Source organism: Bombina bombina, chromosome 6 (assembly GCF_027579735.1).
Source record: "Bombina bombina isolate aBomBom1 chromosome 6, aBomBom1.pri, whole genome shotgun sequence".
NCBI classification, from domain to species: Eukaryota; Metazoa; Chordata; class Amphibia; order Anura; family Bombinatoridae; genus Bombina; species Bombina bombina.
The window spans coordinates 703,882,762-703,901,120 of record NC_069504.1 but is presented as its reverse complement, the minus strand read 5'-3'; the positions used below and the strand labels follow the sequence as shown (position 1 = coordinate 703,901,120).

The 18,359-nt window shown below is 38.0% G+C and overlaps 1 protein-coding gene across 1 annotated transcript in view; it reads left to right on the top strand.

Moving 5' to 3' along the window:
- The window catches only part of RTBDN (retbindin), a 79,139-nt gene that overhangs the window by 26,970 nt on the left and 33,810 nt on the right, over positions 1–18,359 (top strand). The window contains exon 3 of the mRNA XM_053719394.1: positions 17,882–17,963. Coding sequence (XP_053575369.1) covers positions 17,882–17,963 — 82 coding nt within the window. The remainder of the gene's footprint in view (positions 1–17,881; positions 17,964–18,359) is intronic.

The window sequence follows — 18,359 nt, the reverse complement described above, 5'->3', positions numbered from 1 at the left end:
TTGCATATGGGGCCAATTACTAATATGGTTGACACTGAATAGTGATCTGCCCAGTTCCGGAAACAGAACAGGGGCAAGGGTTCTACTCCAATCTGTTTGTGGTTCCCAAAAAAGAGGGAACATTCAGACCAATTTTGGATCTCAAGATCCTAAACAAATTCCTCAGAGTCCCATCCTTCAAGATGGAGACCATTCGGACTATTTTGCCAATGATCCAGGAGGGTCAATATATGACCACCGTGGACTTAAAGGATGCGAAAGGGTGCCAAAGGGGGGCGGAGCTTAACTCCATAACAATGTGCAGGCCAAGTAAAAACACCATAACACACAAATAAATGAATAAAAAAAAACCTCCTTGGATCCCTCTCGTGTTCCCAACCCCAATCACATCCACAATGAGCTGAACTGCCAACTGCATAAGGTTTTCTTAAAAAGAGACAGGGAAGCTTTTTTGTTTTGTGAGGAAAAATGGCAAACCCAAGTCAAAAACATATTGAGGGCTGCTAAGGGGTAATAGGGCAATGAAATAAGAGGGATTTTAACTGAATTCTATAAATTTTGTTGTTAAACACATAGGTAAAGTGCCATGTGTAAAGGCTGAGAAACACTCACTATGTATTATCTATAAAAGGAGAGTATTAGGGATAGTTCCTGGGCTGTGTTTAGTGTTAGAGTCACTTACCTGGACTGCTGTAGACCTCCACTGTATCTTACAAGCTTGCTGAGTCCTTTCTCACAGAATGCTGATTCAGTAGAGAGCCCATCCAGTGCAAGTAAATATACTGCAGAGGATACTGTCGGATATACCAGCAACCCCTCGGGTGGAGGCTAAGGGACAGGGTCCCCGCAACGCCTGAGGGCAAATATGACTGAGAGATTTATCCTTGAGAATACTGAGATGCTGTAACTCAGGCATTCCTTTACCCCTGCTTCATTCAGAATCTTGGAGAAATTATTCAGAAGTCATCCCTGAATGAAGATAGAAGAGGGACACTGTGTCTTAAGTCAGGTCTGAGCTCCCAATAAATGACTAGAAAATAATAAAATCTTGGTTGCAGAGCATTTCTCTCAACCTCTCTCCTCAGAGGCCAAGAACAAACAGTGGGGAGAGGGATTAAAGCTCTTGTGAGGGTTCTTGACCTCCTCCTAGTGGCAGGAAAAATATCTCACATGTTATGGACAACAACGGAATCATTTTACGAAAGAAATTGACAATTTAGAAGCAGGTGCTAGTTTAGCCTTATTTCAGATATAATAGAAACTACAGTCATATTATACCTGAGTTATATTAAAATAGCTATTATAATCCATCTGTCATTTTTTAATCAATATTTGCTTTGCTTCCTTGCAAAATGTATAAGGGCTTGCAAGAAAGTTATTATCACTAAACATTACACACTTATTTAATTAACATTGATTACCTTGAGATCTGTATTAAAATGTGAGCAATCAACAAAGCTCACAATGTTTTCAAAATAAGTATCTTTTCAGAAAACTAAAGTATTATTTTGACATATTGATTTTAAATGACTCACCGACAACCAGTAGAATTTAGAAAAATGGTTTTTTTTTTGTGTGAGTGTAAATTACAGAATCCATTTGTGCTTGTTTGTTGTGAATAATATGAAGTCAATTGTGTACTATTTATATTTTCCTGTTTAAACCCCATAACGTTTATTGAACTACTACAATTGTGGCATAAGGGATCTTTCTTTTTCTTTTTTAATTATGTTACCACTTAAAAGGGACATGAAACCCAAAATACTTATTTCATTATTCAGATAGCATGTGCTAGTGCTCATAAGTGTTCCTTCAAAACTGCTGCCATAGTCATCCAGACACCTGCATGCTACCTACCTAGGTATTCTCTTCAACAAACACCACCATGAGAATATAGTAAATTTAATAATAAATGTAAATTGGAAACTTTTTTTTAAAAACTGTATGCTCCACATGAATTATGAAAGAAAAAACATAATTTATGTAAGAACTTACCTGATAAATTCATTTCTTTCATATTAACAAGAGTCCATGAGCTAGTGACGTATGGGATATACATTCCTACCAGGAGGGGCAAAGTTTCCCAAACCTTAAAATGCCTATAAATACACCCCTCACCACACCCACAAATCAGTTTAACGAATAGCCAAGAAGTGGGGTGATAAGAAAAAAGTGCGAAGCATATAAAATAAGGAATTGGAATAATTGTGCTTTATACAAAAAAATCATAACCACCACAAAAAAGGGTGGGCCTCATGGACTCTTGTTAATATGAAAGAAATGAATTTATCAGGTAAGTTCTTACATAAATTATGTTTTCTTTCATGTAATTAACAAGAGTCCATGAGCTAGTGACGTATGGGATAATGAATACCCAAGATGTGGATCTTTCCACACAAGAGTCACTAGAGAGGGAGGGATAAAATAAAGACAGCCAATTCCTGCTGAAAATAATCCACACCCAAAATAAAGTTTAATGAAAAACATAAGCAGAAGATTCAAACCGAAACCACTGCCTGAAGTACCTTTCTACCAAAAACTGCTTCAGAAGAAGAGAATACATCAAAATGGTAGAATTTAGTAAAAGTATGCAAAGAGGACCAAGTCGCTGCTTTGCAAATCTGATCAACTGAAGCTTCATTCCTAAACGCCCAGGAAGTAGAAACTGACCTAGTAGAATGAGCTGTAATCCTCTGAGGCGGAGTTTTACCCGACTCAACATAGGCAAGATGAATTAAAGATTTCAACCAGGATGCCAAAGAAATGGCAGAAGCTTTCTGACCTTTTCTAGAACCAGAAAAGATGACAAATAGACTAGAAGTCTTTCGGAAAGATTTAGTAGCTTCAACATAATATTTCAAAGCTCTAACAATATACAAAGAATGTAACGATTTCTCCTTAGAATTCTTAGGATTAGGACATAATAAAGGAACCACGATTTCTCTACTAATGTTGTTGGAATTCACAACCTTAGGTAAAAATTCAAAAGAAGTTCGCAACACCGCCTTATCCTGATGAAAAATCAGAAAAGGAGACTCACAAGAAAGAGCAGATAATTCAGAAACTCTTCTGGCAGAAGAGATGGCCAAAAGGAACAAAACTTTCCAAGAAAGCAATTTAATGTCCAATGAATGCATAGGTTCAAACGGAGGAGCTTGAAGAGCTCCCAGAACCAAATTCAAACTCCATGGAGGAGAAATTGACTTAATGACAGGTTTTATACGAACCAAAGCTTGTACAAAACAATGAATATCAGGAAGAATAGCAATCTTTCTGTGAAAAAGAACAGAAAGAGCAGAGATTTGTCCTTTCAAGGAACTTGCGGACAAACCCTTATCTAAACCATCCTGAAGAAATTGTAATATTGTCGGAATTCTAAAAAAATACCAAGAAAAATGATGAGTAAGACACCAAGAAATATAAGTCTTCCAGACTCTATAATATATCTCTCTAGATACAGATTTACGAGCCTGTAACATAGTATCAATCACAGAGTCAGAGAAACCTCTTTGACTAAGAATCAAGCGTTCAATCTCCATACCTTTAAGTTTAAGGATTTCAGATCCGGATGGAAAAAAGGACCTTGCGACAGAAGGTCTGGTCTTAACGGAAGAGTCCATGGTTGGCAAGATGCCATCCGGACAAGATCCGCATACCAAAACCTGTGAGGCCATGCCGGAGCTATTAGCAGAACAAACGAGCATTCCCTCAGAATCTTGGAGATTACTCTTGGAAGAAGAACTAGAGGCGGAAAGATATAGGCAGGATGATACTTCCAAGGAAGTGATAATGCATCCACTGCCTCCGCCTGAGGATCCCGGGATCTGGACAGATACCTGGGAAGTTTCTTGTTTAGATGAGAGGCCATCAGATCTATCTCTGGAAGTCCCCACATTTGAACAATCTGAAGAAATACCTCTGGGTGAAGAGACCATTCGCCCGGATGCAACGTTTGGCGACTGAGATAATCCGCTTCCCAATTGTCTACACCTGGGATATGAACCGCAGAGATTAGACAGGAGCTGGATTCCGCCCAAACCAGAATTCGAGATACTTCTTTCATAGCCAGAGGACTGTGAGTCCCTCCTTGATGATTGATGTATGCCACAGTTGTGACATTGTCTGTCTGAAAACAAATGAACGATTCTCTCTTCAGAAGAGGCCAAAACTGAAGAGCTCTGAAAATTGCACGGAGTTCCAAAATATTGATCGGTAATCTCACCTCCTGAGATTCCCAAACTCCCTGTGCCGTCAGAGATCCCCACACAGCTCCCCAACCTGTAAGACTTGCATCTGTTGAAATTACAGTCCAGGTCGGAAGCACAAAAGAAGCCCCCTGAATTAAACGATGGTGATCTGTCCACCACGTTAGAGAGTGTCGAACAATCGGTTTTAAAGATATTAATTGAGATATCTTCGTGTAATCCCTGCACCATTGGTTCAGCATACAGAGCTGAAGAGGTCGCATGTGAAAACGAGCAAAGGGGATCGCGTCCGATGCAGCAGTCATAAGACCTAGAATTTCCATGCATAAGGCTACCGAAGGGAATGATTGTGACTGAAGGTTTCGACAAGCTGTAATCAATTTTAGACGTCTCTTGTCTGTTAAAGACAGAGTCATGGACACTGAATCTATCTGGAAACCCAGAAAGGTTACCCTTGTTTGAGGAATCAAAGAACTTTTTGGTAAATTGATCCTCCAACCATGATCTTGAAGAAACAACACAAGTCGTTTCGTATGAGACTCTGCTAAATGTAAAGACTGAGCAAGTACCAAGATATCGTCCAAATAAGGAAATACCACAATACCCTGTTCTCTGATTACAGACAGAAGGGCACCGAGAATCTTTGTGAAAATTCTTGGAGCTGTAGCAAGGCCAAACGGTAGAGCCACAAATTGGTAATGCTTGTCTAGAAAAGAGAATCTCAGGAACTGAAAATGATCTGGATGAATCGGAATATGCAGATATGCATCCTGTAAATCTATTGTGGACATATAATTCCCTTGCTGAACAAAAGGCAATATAGTCCTTACAGTTACCATCTTGAACGTTGGTATCCTTACATAACGATTCAATAATTTTAGATCCAGAACTGGTCTGAAGGAATTCTCCTTCTTTGGTACAATGAAGAGATTTGAATAAAACCCCATCCCCTGTTCCGGAACTGGAACTGGCATAATTACTCCAGCCAACTCTAGATCTGAAACACAATTCAGAAATGCTTGAGCTTTCACTGGATTTACTGGGACACGGGAAAGAAAAAATCTCTTTGCAGGAGGTCTCATCTTGAAACCAATTCTGTACCCTTCTGAAACAATGCTCTGAATCCAAAGATTGTGAACAGAATTGATCCAAATTTCTTTGAAAAAACGTAACCTGCCCCCTACCAGCTGAACTGGAATGAGGGCCGTACCTTCATGTGAACTTAGAAGCAAGCTTTGCCTTTCTAGCAGGCTTGGATTTATTCCAGACTGGAGATGGTTTCCAAACTGAAACTGCTCCTGAGGACGAAGGATCAGGCTTTTGTTCTTTGTTGAAACGAAAGGAACGAAAACGATTGTTAGCCCTGTTTTTACCTTAGATTTTTTATCCTGTGGTAAAAAAGTTCCTTTCCCACCAGTAACAGTTGAAATAATAGAATCCAACTGAGAACCAAATAATTTGTTTCCCTGGAAAGAAATGGAAAGTAGAGTTGATTTAGAAGCCATATCAGCATTCCAAGTCTTAAGCCATAAAGCTCTTCTGGCTAAGATAGCTAGAGACATAAACCTAACATCAACTCTAATAATATCAAAAATGGCATCACAGATAAAATTATTAGCATGCTGAAGAAGAATAATAATATCATGAGAATCACGATTTGCTACTTGTTGCGCTAGGGTTTCCAACCAAAAAGTTGAAGCTGCAGCAACATCAGCCAATGATATAGCAGGTCTAAGAAGATTACCTGAACACAGATAAGCTTTTCTTAGAAAGGATTCAATTTTTCTATCTAAAGGATCCTTAAACGAGGTACCATCTGACGTAGGAATGGTAGTACGTTTAGCAAGGGTAGAAATAGCCCCATCAACTTTAGGGATTTTGTCCCAAAATTCTAACCTGTCAGGCGGAACAGGATATAATTGCTTAAAACGTTTAGAAGGAGTAAATGAATTACCCAATTTATCGCATTCTTTGGAAATCACTGCAGAAATAGCATTAGGAACAGGAAAAACTTCTGGAATAACCGCAGGAGCTTTAAAAACCTTATCCAAACGTATAGAATTAGTATCAAGAGGACTAGAATCCTCTATTTCTAAAGCAATTAGTACTTCTTTAAGTAAAGAGCGAATAAATTCCATCTTAAATAAATATGAAGATTTATCAGCATCAATCTCTGAGATAGAATCCTCTGAATCAGAAGAGTCCAAAGAATCAGAATGATGGTGTTCATTTAAAAATTCATCTGTAGAGAGAGAAGATTTAAAAGACTTTTTACGTTTACTAGAAGGAGAAATAACAGACAAAGCCTTCTTTATGGATTCAGAAACAAAATCTCTTATGTTATCAGGAACATTCTGCACCTTAGATGTTGAGGGAACTGCAACAGGCAATGGTACATTACTAAAGGAAATACTATCTGCTTTAACAAGTTTGTCATGACAATTATTACAAACAACAGCTGGAGGAATAGCTACCAAAAATTTACAGCAGATACACTTAGCTTTGGTAGATCCAGCAGGCAGTGATTTTCCTGTAGTATCTTCTGGCTCAGATGCAACGTGAGACATCTTGCAATATGTAAGAGAAAAAACAACATATAAAGCAAAATAGATCAAATTCCTTATAAGACAGTTTCAGGAATGGGAAAGAATGCCAAATATCAAGCTTCTAGCAACCAGAAGCAAATGAAAAATGAGACTGAAATAATGTGGAGACAAAAGCGACGCCCATATTTTTTTAGCGCCAAATAAGACGCCCACATTATTTGGCGCCTAAATGCTTTTGGCGCCAAAAATGACGCCACATCCGGAACGCCGACATTTTTGGCGCAAAATAACGTCAAAAAAATGACGTAACTTCCGGCGACACGTATGACGCCGGAAACGGAAAAGAATTTTTGCGCCAAAAAAGTCCGCGCCAAGAATGACGCAATAAAATGAAGCATTTTCAGCCCCCGCGAGCCTAACAGCCCACAGGGAAAAAAGTCAAATTTTTGAGGTAAGAAAAATATGATAATTCAATGCATAATCCCAAATATGAAACTGACTGCCTGAAAATAAGGAAAGTTGAACATTCTGAGTCAAGGCAAATAAATGTTTGAATACATATATTTAGAACTTTATAAATAAAGTGCCCAACCATAGCTTAGAGTGTCACAAAAAATAAGACTTACTTACCCCAGGACACTCATCTACATGTTTGTAGAAAGCCAAACCAGTACTGAAACGAGAATCAGTAGAGGTAATGGTAAATATAAGAGTATATCGTCGATCTGAAAAGGGAGGTAAGAGATGAATCTCTACGACCGATAACAGAGAACCTTATGAAATAGACCCCGTAGAAGGAGATCACTGCATTCAATAGGCAATACTCTCTTCACATCCCTCTGACATTCACTGCACGCTGAGAGGAAAACCGGGCTCCAACTTGCTGCGGAGCGCATATCAACGTAGAATCTAGCACAAACTTACTTCACCACCTCCCTTGGAGGCAAAGTTTGTAAAACTGATTTGTGGGTGTGGTGAGGGGTGTATTTATAGGCATTTTAAGGTTTGGGAAACTTTGCCCCTCCTGGTAGGAATGTATATCCCATACGTCACTAGCTCATGGACTCTTGTTAATTACATGAAAGAAATGTGTCTTGCTTAGAGTCCCCACTCAGATTCATGCATGCTTCTTTGATAAGTCAGTTAGTGTAGTGCAAATTTTTTGATTGAAGGTTTATCTTATGACGGTGCCATTAATTCAAGGGCTTTACTATTGAAGCAGACCTCCTAAACTGTCCTCAATTTTATCTGGTTTTACAATGCATGGTGGATCCCATATACAGTTACCAGGAAAGACTTAATGACCCCTGCATGTATCCGTTAGAGAAGGGAAAGAGGTGAATTTTCAAGTATATTAAAGGGATACTGAACCCAATTTTTTTCTTTCAGTCCTTCCACTAATTAATCCTGAACCTACTTTAGGTTGACATCATGACCACTTGTTCTGGAATTGCTCTTCATGAAAAATACTTACAGCCTCAGCTTTGTTAAGCTCCTTAAAGGGATACTGAACCCAAATTTGTTTCTTTCATGTTTCAGATAGAGCATGTAATTATAAGCAACTTTCTAATTTACTCCTATAATCAATTTTTCTTCGTTATCTTGGTATCTTTATTTGAAAAAGCAGGAACATAATCTTACGAACCAGCCCATCTTTGGTACAGCACCTGGGTAGCGCTTGGTGATTTGTGGCTAAATGTAGCCACCAATCAGCAAGCGCTATCCAGGGTGCTGAACCGAAAATGGGCCATCTCGTAAGCTTACATTCCTGCTTTTTCAAATAAAGATACCAAAAGAACGAAGAAAAATTGATTATAGGATTAAAGGGACACTGAACCCAATTTTTTTTCTTTTGTGATTCAGATAGAGCATGGCATTTTAAGCAACTTTCTAATTTACTCCTATTATCAAATTGTTTTCATTCTCTTGGTATCTTTATTTGAAATGCAAGAATGTAAGTTTAGATGACGGCCTATTTTTGGTGAACAACCTGGGTTGTCCTTGCCAATTGGTGGATAAATTCATCCACCAATAAAAAAGTGCTTTCCAGAGTACTGAACCAACAAAAAAAAAAGCTTAGATGCCTTCTTTTTCAAATAAAGATAGCAAGAGAACGAAGAAAAATTGATAATAGGAGTAAATTAGAAAGTTGCTTAAAAATGCATGCTCTGAGTGGTTTCCGGAGGAGGAGCTAACTGCACACACCTGTGTGTGATTACCTTCCAGTCCTGCAGCTGCTGGTGGAGTTTCTCGTGCCAAACCCAGGGACCTGGGTAGCTTCTTGGATAGCCTGTATCAACGCTCCTGGAACCAGACAGTGGACAGACATCCCACTGTGCTGACATTATTAGTCAGCTTGCAAAAAGCCTATACCTTGGGCTTCCTCTTTTTATATATATTAGAACTTGTGATATAACTTCAAAGAGGAACAGAGTGCCTCCCTCCCCCACCGGTGCTGCGTGGGAGGTTGAGGCTATCTTTATACACTCTCTCTGCTATACTGATAAACTGCCTTGAACCTGGCCCTAATTACCTGCAGGATAACAGCAGATTCTCTCCATACCCTTTCCTCCCCCACCGGTGCTGCGTGGGAGGATAAGGCTATTTACATATATCAACACTGCTGCACTAACAAAGGACCTGATGTTTTTTTCCTGACTCCTGCCCTGAGTACCCACAGCAGCGCGGCGGACCCCCCACATACCTTCCTCTCCCCCACCGAAGTTGCGAGGGAGACAGAAATCATCCGTGAGACTGAGCTGAAGTGTGGTGGCGGAGCCGCATCTTCAAGCAGGGAGCGATAAGTACTCGAAGCGGCTCTGCTCGGTGCCGGACTGAAAGCTTGCTGGAGAATCCCCCCTCCCCCACCGGTGCTGCGTGGGAGGTCGGGGCTGTGTGTAGCTAGCCTGGCAGTTGCCGCTGAGATCTCCCTGTGCAGCGCCTCTGCATATCTCTGCTCTGGTTCCTCGAGACGCTGTGGGTAAGCGCTAAATTAGGAGGTGCTCAATCTGGGAGCATGTTTTTCTCTCTTCACCTTTTTTTGGGGGATACCAACCAGAGCTGCATGTCCTGGGGAACACTGTATGGATCCTGGTAAAAATGCTATGGAAGATGGCTGTATAATTAACCCCTCTAATAGGTATCAGCAATTTTGGCATTTTCTCATATTGAAGGCTCTTTCCGCCCACCTACCTGGCTATTAGTTGAACGCTGATGCATAGAATGACCAGGTAAGGTGACGAGCTGCATACATACAAGAACTGGCTGAACTTTATTAACTATATAAAGGAACTTTTTTTTTTTTTTTTTTTTTTCATTGGCTCCTTATATGATTCTTTTTTCTGCATATGATTTGTTTGGCGCATTTAATTTTATTTAACTATATTACTTGTCGCTACAATTTTTGTCATATCAATGTATTGAGCAAATCTAGGCAAAAATGTTAATGCTTAAGAATGTGTAAAATGTGCATAGTATGTAAAAAGACATTGTACTTTCTCCTCTAAAAAGTGAAACATTCTCAGGGGAGAGAGAAGGGAGGGGAGAAGGGGAGTTATTGAGTGTGAATAAGGAATTAATAATTCAATACCAGAGAAATTTACTATAACCTTTTTCAGGATATATTACCCATTATTACTGCTTGGAGGGAAGGGCTATATAGAGATAAAAGATCCTCAGTTATATTATCTAATAACTCTTTCCTAAGAATAAATCTCCTACGTTCCCTGAAAATAAAATACTATCCCTTACTATTGGACAGGGAGAAAGTTTATATAGAAATATAAAGATCATTAGTTAAAACTACCTTATAAATTTTCTTTAAAGAAGAGATATTTTAACTTCTCTGAAAATAAAATACAAATGAAACTGACTGAACCAGGATATAACTAGGTCACTGTGAATATGCTTGCTTACCCATAAAATATACTGTATATAATTGCTGGAATAATATTTTCTTGGATATAAATCTAATTAAGAAATTGCTGTTGCTGCTTTCAGAGATACCATTTCCTTTATTGTGTCTTTTGAAGATTAGCAACAGTAAGACAATTAACAAACTGGCATAAAATTGCCTAACATTAATAACGTCCCTGATCTCTGCATCCCTGGCTGGATCTAAATAACACGATTTAATTCACAGTTTATTATTTTTCCTTTCTTTCCTTTTTTTTTTTTTTTTTTCTTTCTCTCTCCCCTTTTCTTTTCCCTCACTTGGTCACAATAGTGCACATCCCTATCCTCACTTGTCTATTTGAGAACGCTTCACCTTCTCAAACTTAACTCTAAAATTAAGTTCACTCCCTGTATTGATCTTCACTTAGATAAATTGCCTCACTTCAATTTTTTTTAATTCTCTTTTCTTTTCTGGCACATGGATAAATTCCTTCACACCTCACCCCGGAATATTTCTCCAGCCATGGCAGCAAGACAGAGAGACAGAAAATTGAAGGGTAATCAGGAGCCTCCCACAGAAGCGCAACCAACTATGTTAAATGTACCAGTTGTACAAGAAGTAACCAATATTCACAGCTTAGTCGCTAGTATATCTGATGCGCTCTCTCCTAAATTTGAGGCTCTTAGAGCTGAAATCAAACAAGATTTTCTTTCTCTGACACAAGAGGTTCGTCAATTCTCTAATAGGCTGCAGGAAGCCGAACAAAGAGTTTCGGACCTGGAAGATCTAACAATAACGCATAGTTCTAATCTAGAAGGTATAAATAATAATGTACAGAAAATTCAAAACAGATTAGAAGATCTAGAAAATCGTTCTAGAAGAAATAATATAAGAATTATAGGCCTTCCGGAAGAACAACAATATGACAATCTTGTTAATTTTATATCAGAAACCTTGCCTACAATTTTAAAGATGCCATCTACCCTATATCCCATCCCAGTGGAGAGAGCGCACAGACTTGGTCTACCTCGCTCAGGCAATAAAGATAGAACTAGGCCTAGGCCTGTTATCGCTAGAATATTAAATTTTCAAGACAAACTTACCTTATTCCAGCATTATCGCAAACAACAGCCTGTTAAGGCTGGAGACGCTACAATCCTTATGTTTCAAGATTTCTCCGCTGACACTGCAGCAAGGAGAAGGGAGCTTGCTCCTATTTGTTCCAAACTGATACAAAAAGGGTACCAGGCAACCATAATGTACCCCTACAAATTAAAGGTTAAAGTTGGGGAAGTCACACACTTCTTTGAAGAAGCTCAACTGGCTGAGAGCTTCTATAACACACTGGGTTCCTAAGCTTAATAACAGCAATATTGAATATCTGATTATTAGACTGAGTGTAAGCTATAGGTTTTTGCTTATGGGAAAGACCGTGTCTCTTCTAGACGTGAGTCCTAGGACCCAACCCCCACCTGTGCAGAGAAAATTTAGGTGTCTAATTTTAAATTATTATTATTATTTTTTTTTTTTATTATTATTATTATTTTTTTTTTTTTATTTTTATTTATTTATTTTATTTATTTATTTATTTTTTTTTCTCTTTCTCTCTTCTCTTTCTCCCTCCTTAATGTATAAATGAATATGCTGAATAAAAATTGTAAAATAGTATCTTGGAATGTAGGTGGTATATCTACCCCTATAAAGAGAAAAGCAATCCTTAATCACCTGCGAAAGATCCAGACTGACATAGGTTTTATTCAAGAAACCCATTTATCAGCTGAAGAATCTTTAAAACTTAAATCAACATGGGTAAAAGAAATCTATTTTGCACCTAGTGTTAAGAGGAAAAGGGGGGTAGCAATTCTAATAGGAAAGAAAATTGATACCGAAGTCACACATTTTGAGGCTGACATCGGGGGGAGATATGTACTACTGAAAATAAAGATTGCCCAGAAGATGTATACATTATGTAATACATACGGCCCTAATGTATTTGATCCAAAATTTTGGAACACTTTGCAGACCAAATTATTATCCTTCACGGAAGGCTCTTTAATTATGGGAGGAGATTACAATATGGCACCACAATGCCCGATCGATAGGCTAAGACATAATGTCAAACAGTTAAAACAAAAAAAAGATAATCTAGAGGGTAAGATGTTTAAAAAAATAATGCAGAACTTAGCACTGCGGGATATCTGGAGACAGCAAAATCCTTCTACTCAAAATTTTACCTGTCTTTCCAAGGCGCATAAGACGCTCTCCAGAATCGACATTTTTCTAATTGATGAACGTATGGTGATGAGAGGGGTAAAAAACAGATATAGGACCAATATTTCTTTCAGATCATGCACCGATTGTACTTGAGTTTCAGCTTTCACATTTGTATTCTGCTGCAACACGTTTCTTTTTTCCCTACTATCTGACGACTGAGGTAAAATTCAAGAACTGGCTTATAAATAGATATAAGGAATTTGTACATTTTAATAAAGACTATTTAAACCGCCCTGAAGTATTTTGGGACACTGCAAAAGCAGTAATGAGAGGCGAAATAATTTCATATAGCTCAGCCCTGCATAAGAAAATTCGATCTAGAGAAAGAGAATCATGCCAATGTTTAACTAACACTTATAATCATTATCTGCTTGACAAAACCCCCTTAAATTGGGCAAAATACGTTAAAGCAAAAAATGAAAGGGATACTTTTGTTTTACTGCAAGAAACTCAAAAGGAATTAAAAATGCAGGCTAAGCTATATAAATATGGTAATAAATCAGGTAAGATGCTGGCCAAATTAATAAAAAATGAGAAAAAACAACCAATCATAGACAAATTGTATAATAAAGGTCTTCAGCTTTCTAAAGCCGAAGACATACTAGCTGCATTTAATGAATATTACCAGGAATTATATTCATTTAAAACAAGTGATACGCATACATCTGATGACTTTTGGAGAGATATCACGTATCCTACTGTCACATCAGAAATGGCTGATAGCCTCAATGTCCCTATTTCCATAGAAGAAATAGAGAAAGTAATATCCAAGCTTGCCTCAAATAAAGCAGCAGGTCCAGATGGCTTGCCTAGTGAATTCTATAAGATCCTGATTGGTGAAGCCACCCCACATCTTTGCACGCTCTTTAACAGCTTCTTTATTAGTGGTAAAATGATCCCCTCTTCATTTACCAATTCTTACACAACTTTGATATTAAAAGGCGGAAAAAACCCTGAATACAAGGAATCCTACAGACCAATTGCACTGTTAAATTCAGATTACAAAATTCTTACTGCAATTCTAGCATCTAGACTTCAAAGACCCCTCTCAGAAATTATACATACTGATCAAGCAGGTTTTCTAAATAACCGCAACTCAGCCTCAAAAATTAGGGAAGCCCTATTGGTGACAGAATATTTTGAGGTACTATCTAATTTAACTAGCGGGGGGGAGGACATACCTGACCTTGCTATTATTTCCTTAGATGCTGAAAAAGCCTTTGATTCAATATTTTACGAACATATCAAAACATCGTTAAGACAATTTGGCATCAGAGGTAATTTTCTTGAATTTATCGAAAATCTATATAAACACCCATCTACAAGATTGATAGTGAATAACAACATTTCCCCCTCTATCTTGTTAGGTAGAGGAACAAGGCAGGGCTGTCCTCTTTCCCCGCTCTTATTTAATATTTCCATTGAACCTCTGGCAATTAAAATACGCCATCATTTGGATGGTATAAAAATTCGTAACTGCGAAATAAAAATCGGTCTGTATGCTGATGATCTGCTGCTTTATTTGGCTAACACCAAACTGAACTTACCAAAACTTCTTCAGATCTTGGAACAATTTGGTACATTCTCTGGATACAAAGTAAATATGACAAAATCAGAGATAGTGTGGCTCAGGAAAAATAAAACTTCAATATTAAAAACTCCTTTTCGCCAAGTAAAAGATTCTTTTAAATATCTAGGGATTCATATTCCGACAAGGTCCGTAGATCTCTATACATTGAATATACCCCCAGTAGTAAAAATGATCAAAGAAAAGCTTTTGTTATGGCAAAATCTCCCAATATCACTTTCTGGAAGGATTGCCCTTTTTAAAATGGCTCTTCTTCCAAAACTTTTATATATACTTCAAAATACACCAATAATTCTATTAGGTAAGGATATACGTTCAATCAATACTTCACTTATACAGTTCTTATGGCAGAATAAGAGGTCAAAGATATCTCTTATGAAACTTTCAATATCAAGAAAGGATGGTGGTCTTGCCTTACCAGACATAAGGCTATATAACCTCTCCTTTCTGGCTCGTGTCGTAACAGACTGGATCTCATCTAATAACTATGTCTTGAATAATTATCTCGAGACCAGTGTCTGCTACCCATATTCTCTATCTGCATTAATACACTTAGTACCTAAAGAAATCCCCTCAGAAATTAAACGATTTAAAACAATTCTTAACCCACTTAAAGCTTGGCACAAGATAGTAACCTTTCTTTCAATTAATAATAGTGCTACCTGTCTTTTGCCTATAATAGGTAACCCTATTTTTCAATCAGGATTGCATTCCGAAGTCTTTAGGAAATGGCATAATCGGGGGTTAACCAAGGTATACCAAATAATTGATAAAGAGAGAAAATATATCAAAACATTCCAGGAATTAAAAAGAGATTTTGATTTGCCCAATAAAGACTTCTTTGCGTATTTGCAATTAAGGCATTTTGCACAGGACCTAGTTAAGAAAGCTGGTTGGGAATGGGGACTAGGTAAACTCGATGATTGGCTTGCTCTAACAAGAAATGGTCATATGTCAATTGCACCATGTTATCATCTTCTGGGTACAAATAAAGGAGAACCGGTACTGGCAAAGATTGCCCTCTACTGGAATACAGCAATCCCTCAGAGTAATATTGAGTCTAAAACTATTCAATTGTCAATTAAAAAAATTGCACAAGTAACGCTCTCTGCAACTTGGAGGGAGGCACATGTTAAGCTCCTTCATGGGGCATATTTTACCCCCGAGAGAGGTTTCAAATGTGTGAATGTAGGGTTTAATAAATGTCCTAAATGTTCGTATCAGGCAGCTGATTTAATACATATGTTTTGGTATTGTCCAAAGATTAAAAATCTCTGGGCTAGGCTCGAATACTGGCTAAAAAAGGTGCTTAAGATAGGCTATGTCTCTTTGACAATATATCAGATAATACTCTGCCTTAAGGAAGAGCCTGGTAAGCAAACTGATGAAAAAATAATAATCTCCGCTATTCTTGCTACCAGGTATTTAATCTGTAAGAAGTGGAAAAGTCATGCAATGCCAAGTATTACTGAAATTAAAAACTGCATGAAAAAACAATGCATTTTAGACCAGAGAAACGCGGATATAAATAATGAACAAGACATTAAAAGGTTCTTTGATAAATGGGCTGCCTTCTTAAAAATCTTTCCGGCTGCAGAAATAGATTATATAATCTTCCCCTTTAGAAATACAGAAATTGTTCTATTAGGGAACTGGTAAAGCTTCAGGAGGAAGAAAGTGATGGTAATTTTTTTTTTTGTTTTTGTTTGTTTTGTTTTTTTGTTTTTTTGGGGGTTTTTTTTTGGGTTTTTTTTTTTTGTTATGTTTTCTCTTCGCATGGGGGGGGGGAACAAGGGGGGGGGGTTATACTGAAAATCAAAAACTCCAAGCATTGTAGGAAAATAAAATGTTTGTGTTCATTAATGTGATGATTAGCCTAAATTTAACTACATGTATAAATGAACATAGTACTATGTTGTCAAATTTATTGTATCTTTTGATTATGTCATGTTTTCAAAATGGTTGATATTGTTTTTGGACAGTGACTTGGATTATAAATAAAACAATTAAAAAAAAAAAATGCATGCTCTATCTGAATCACTAAAGAAAAAAATTGGGTTCAGTGTCCCTTTAAATTAGAAAGTTGCTTATAATTGCATGCTATATCTGAGACATGAAAGAAACAAATTTGGGTTGAGTGCTAAGCTGGATTTAATTTTTTTTTTATTTACTAACCCCCCCCCCACCCAGATCCCCAAGCCTTATACCGTTGGAAAGGTTAGGCAATTACCTTTCCAACATTCTTGGGGGTCTGTAGCTGCTTAGATGCCTGAGATACAGGCTTCTAAGCAGCATGCCCCCTTTCCCTATACTTTGTATTGGAAATTTTCAATAAAGTTGCGCAGTGACGTGATTGTGCGTGATGTCACCGCACGTAACGGGAAATGGGAGTCGGTGGGAGTCCCCAGATTGCCCTAAAGGTGGTTGAGTGCTAGCGACGCCTCTGAACCGTCGTTAGCACTCAAGCGGAGCTTAACAAAGCTGAGGCTGTAAGTATTTTTCACGAAGAGCAATTCCAGAAACAGTGGTCATGATATCAACCTAAAGTAGGTTCAGGATTAATTAGTGGAAGGACTGCTTCACAGAAAGGGTGGCCGATTCATGAAATAAGCTTCCATTAGAGGTAGTAAAGACGAAGACTTTCAGGGACTTTAAGAATGCCAGGTATAAACATAAGGCTATCATATAAACTATATAAGCTTACACTTTTAGGACATTTTGGGCAGACTTGTGCCTATGGTTATCTGTGGTCAAAATCAATGTTTCTATGTTGCAGTATCACTGCATCAATGTACTTGCTAAAAACCTCCATCTGTTATTTTCTGTTGTGACTTTAAATACAGCAGTTACTGCATATCCATCATCTTTAGTTAAAGGGACACAGGTTAAATTACATTTTCATGATTCAGATACAGCATGTAATTTTAAACAACTTTCCAATTTACTTCCATTAAAAAAAATATGCACAGTCTTTTATATTTACAATTTTTGAGTCACCAGATCCTACTGAGCATGTGCAAGAATTCACAGACTATACGTATATGCATTTGTGATTGGCTGATTGCTATCACATGGTACAAGGGGAGTGGAAATATACATAACTTTGAAATTTGTTAGAACAAAAACTACTACTCATTTGAAGTTCAAACTAAGTGCTATTGCATTGTCTTGTTATATTGCATTTGTTGTTTATGCAAATCTAATGTGTTGACTGGTCCTTTAACTGATTTTGCCACTGTAAATAATTTCAATCTACTCTGTGCATTTAGGCCAAATGCATTATTTTATTTCTTCATATTTACCAACATCTTTCAGAGATCTCATTCTATCTGTGCTTGTCATTCTGCCCCTAACAGTGCCTTTTTTCTTGCAGATGCCTGCTGTTCTCAGGACCAAATAAATGCCCCTTCTCTTCACCCATTCCCATGGGAACTATGTGGACCATTAAGTTCAAGGTGAGATCCTACACCCTGTGCAGGTCCGAAGCTGCCAACATAAGTAAAATAAAGCAGACACATTATTTTTGATCCAGTAAATTGACATTTCCCCACTAAAAAAAACAGTGCAAAAATGTATCCTGGATTGAAGCCTCCTGTTAGGTCCCTACAAGGGGCGCGATCCGATATAGATCGCAGTTTGCGGCGCAAGCGAGGGAACCGGCGTCGCCCGCAGTTTCAGCTCGCAACTCGAGCTATCCCATATAAGTCGCCGTCAGATGCTAACGTGCCGTAAGTCTGACAAACCAGCGATGTCCAGAAATCTGCGCAAGTACAAATTTCTGGCGTCGCCAGTGACTTGCGGCACGTTAGAAACTGCCGGCGCCTATAAAACCTGACTAAAGTCTAAAACAC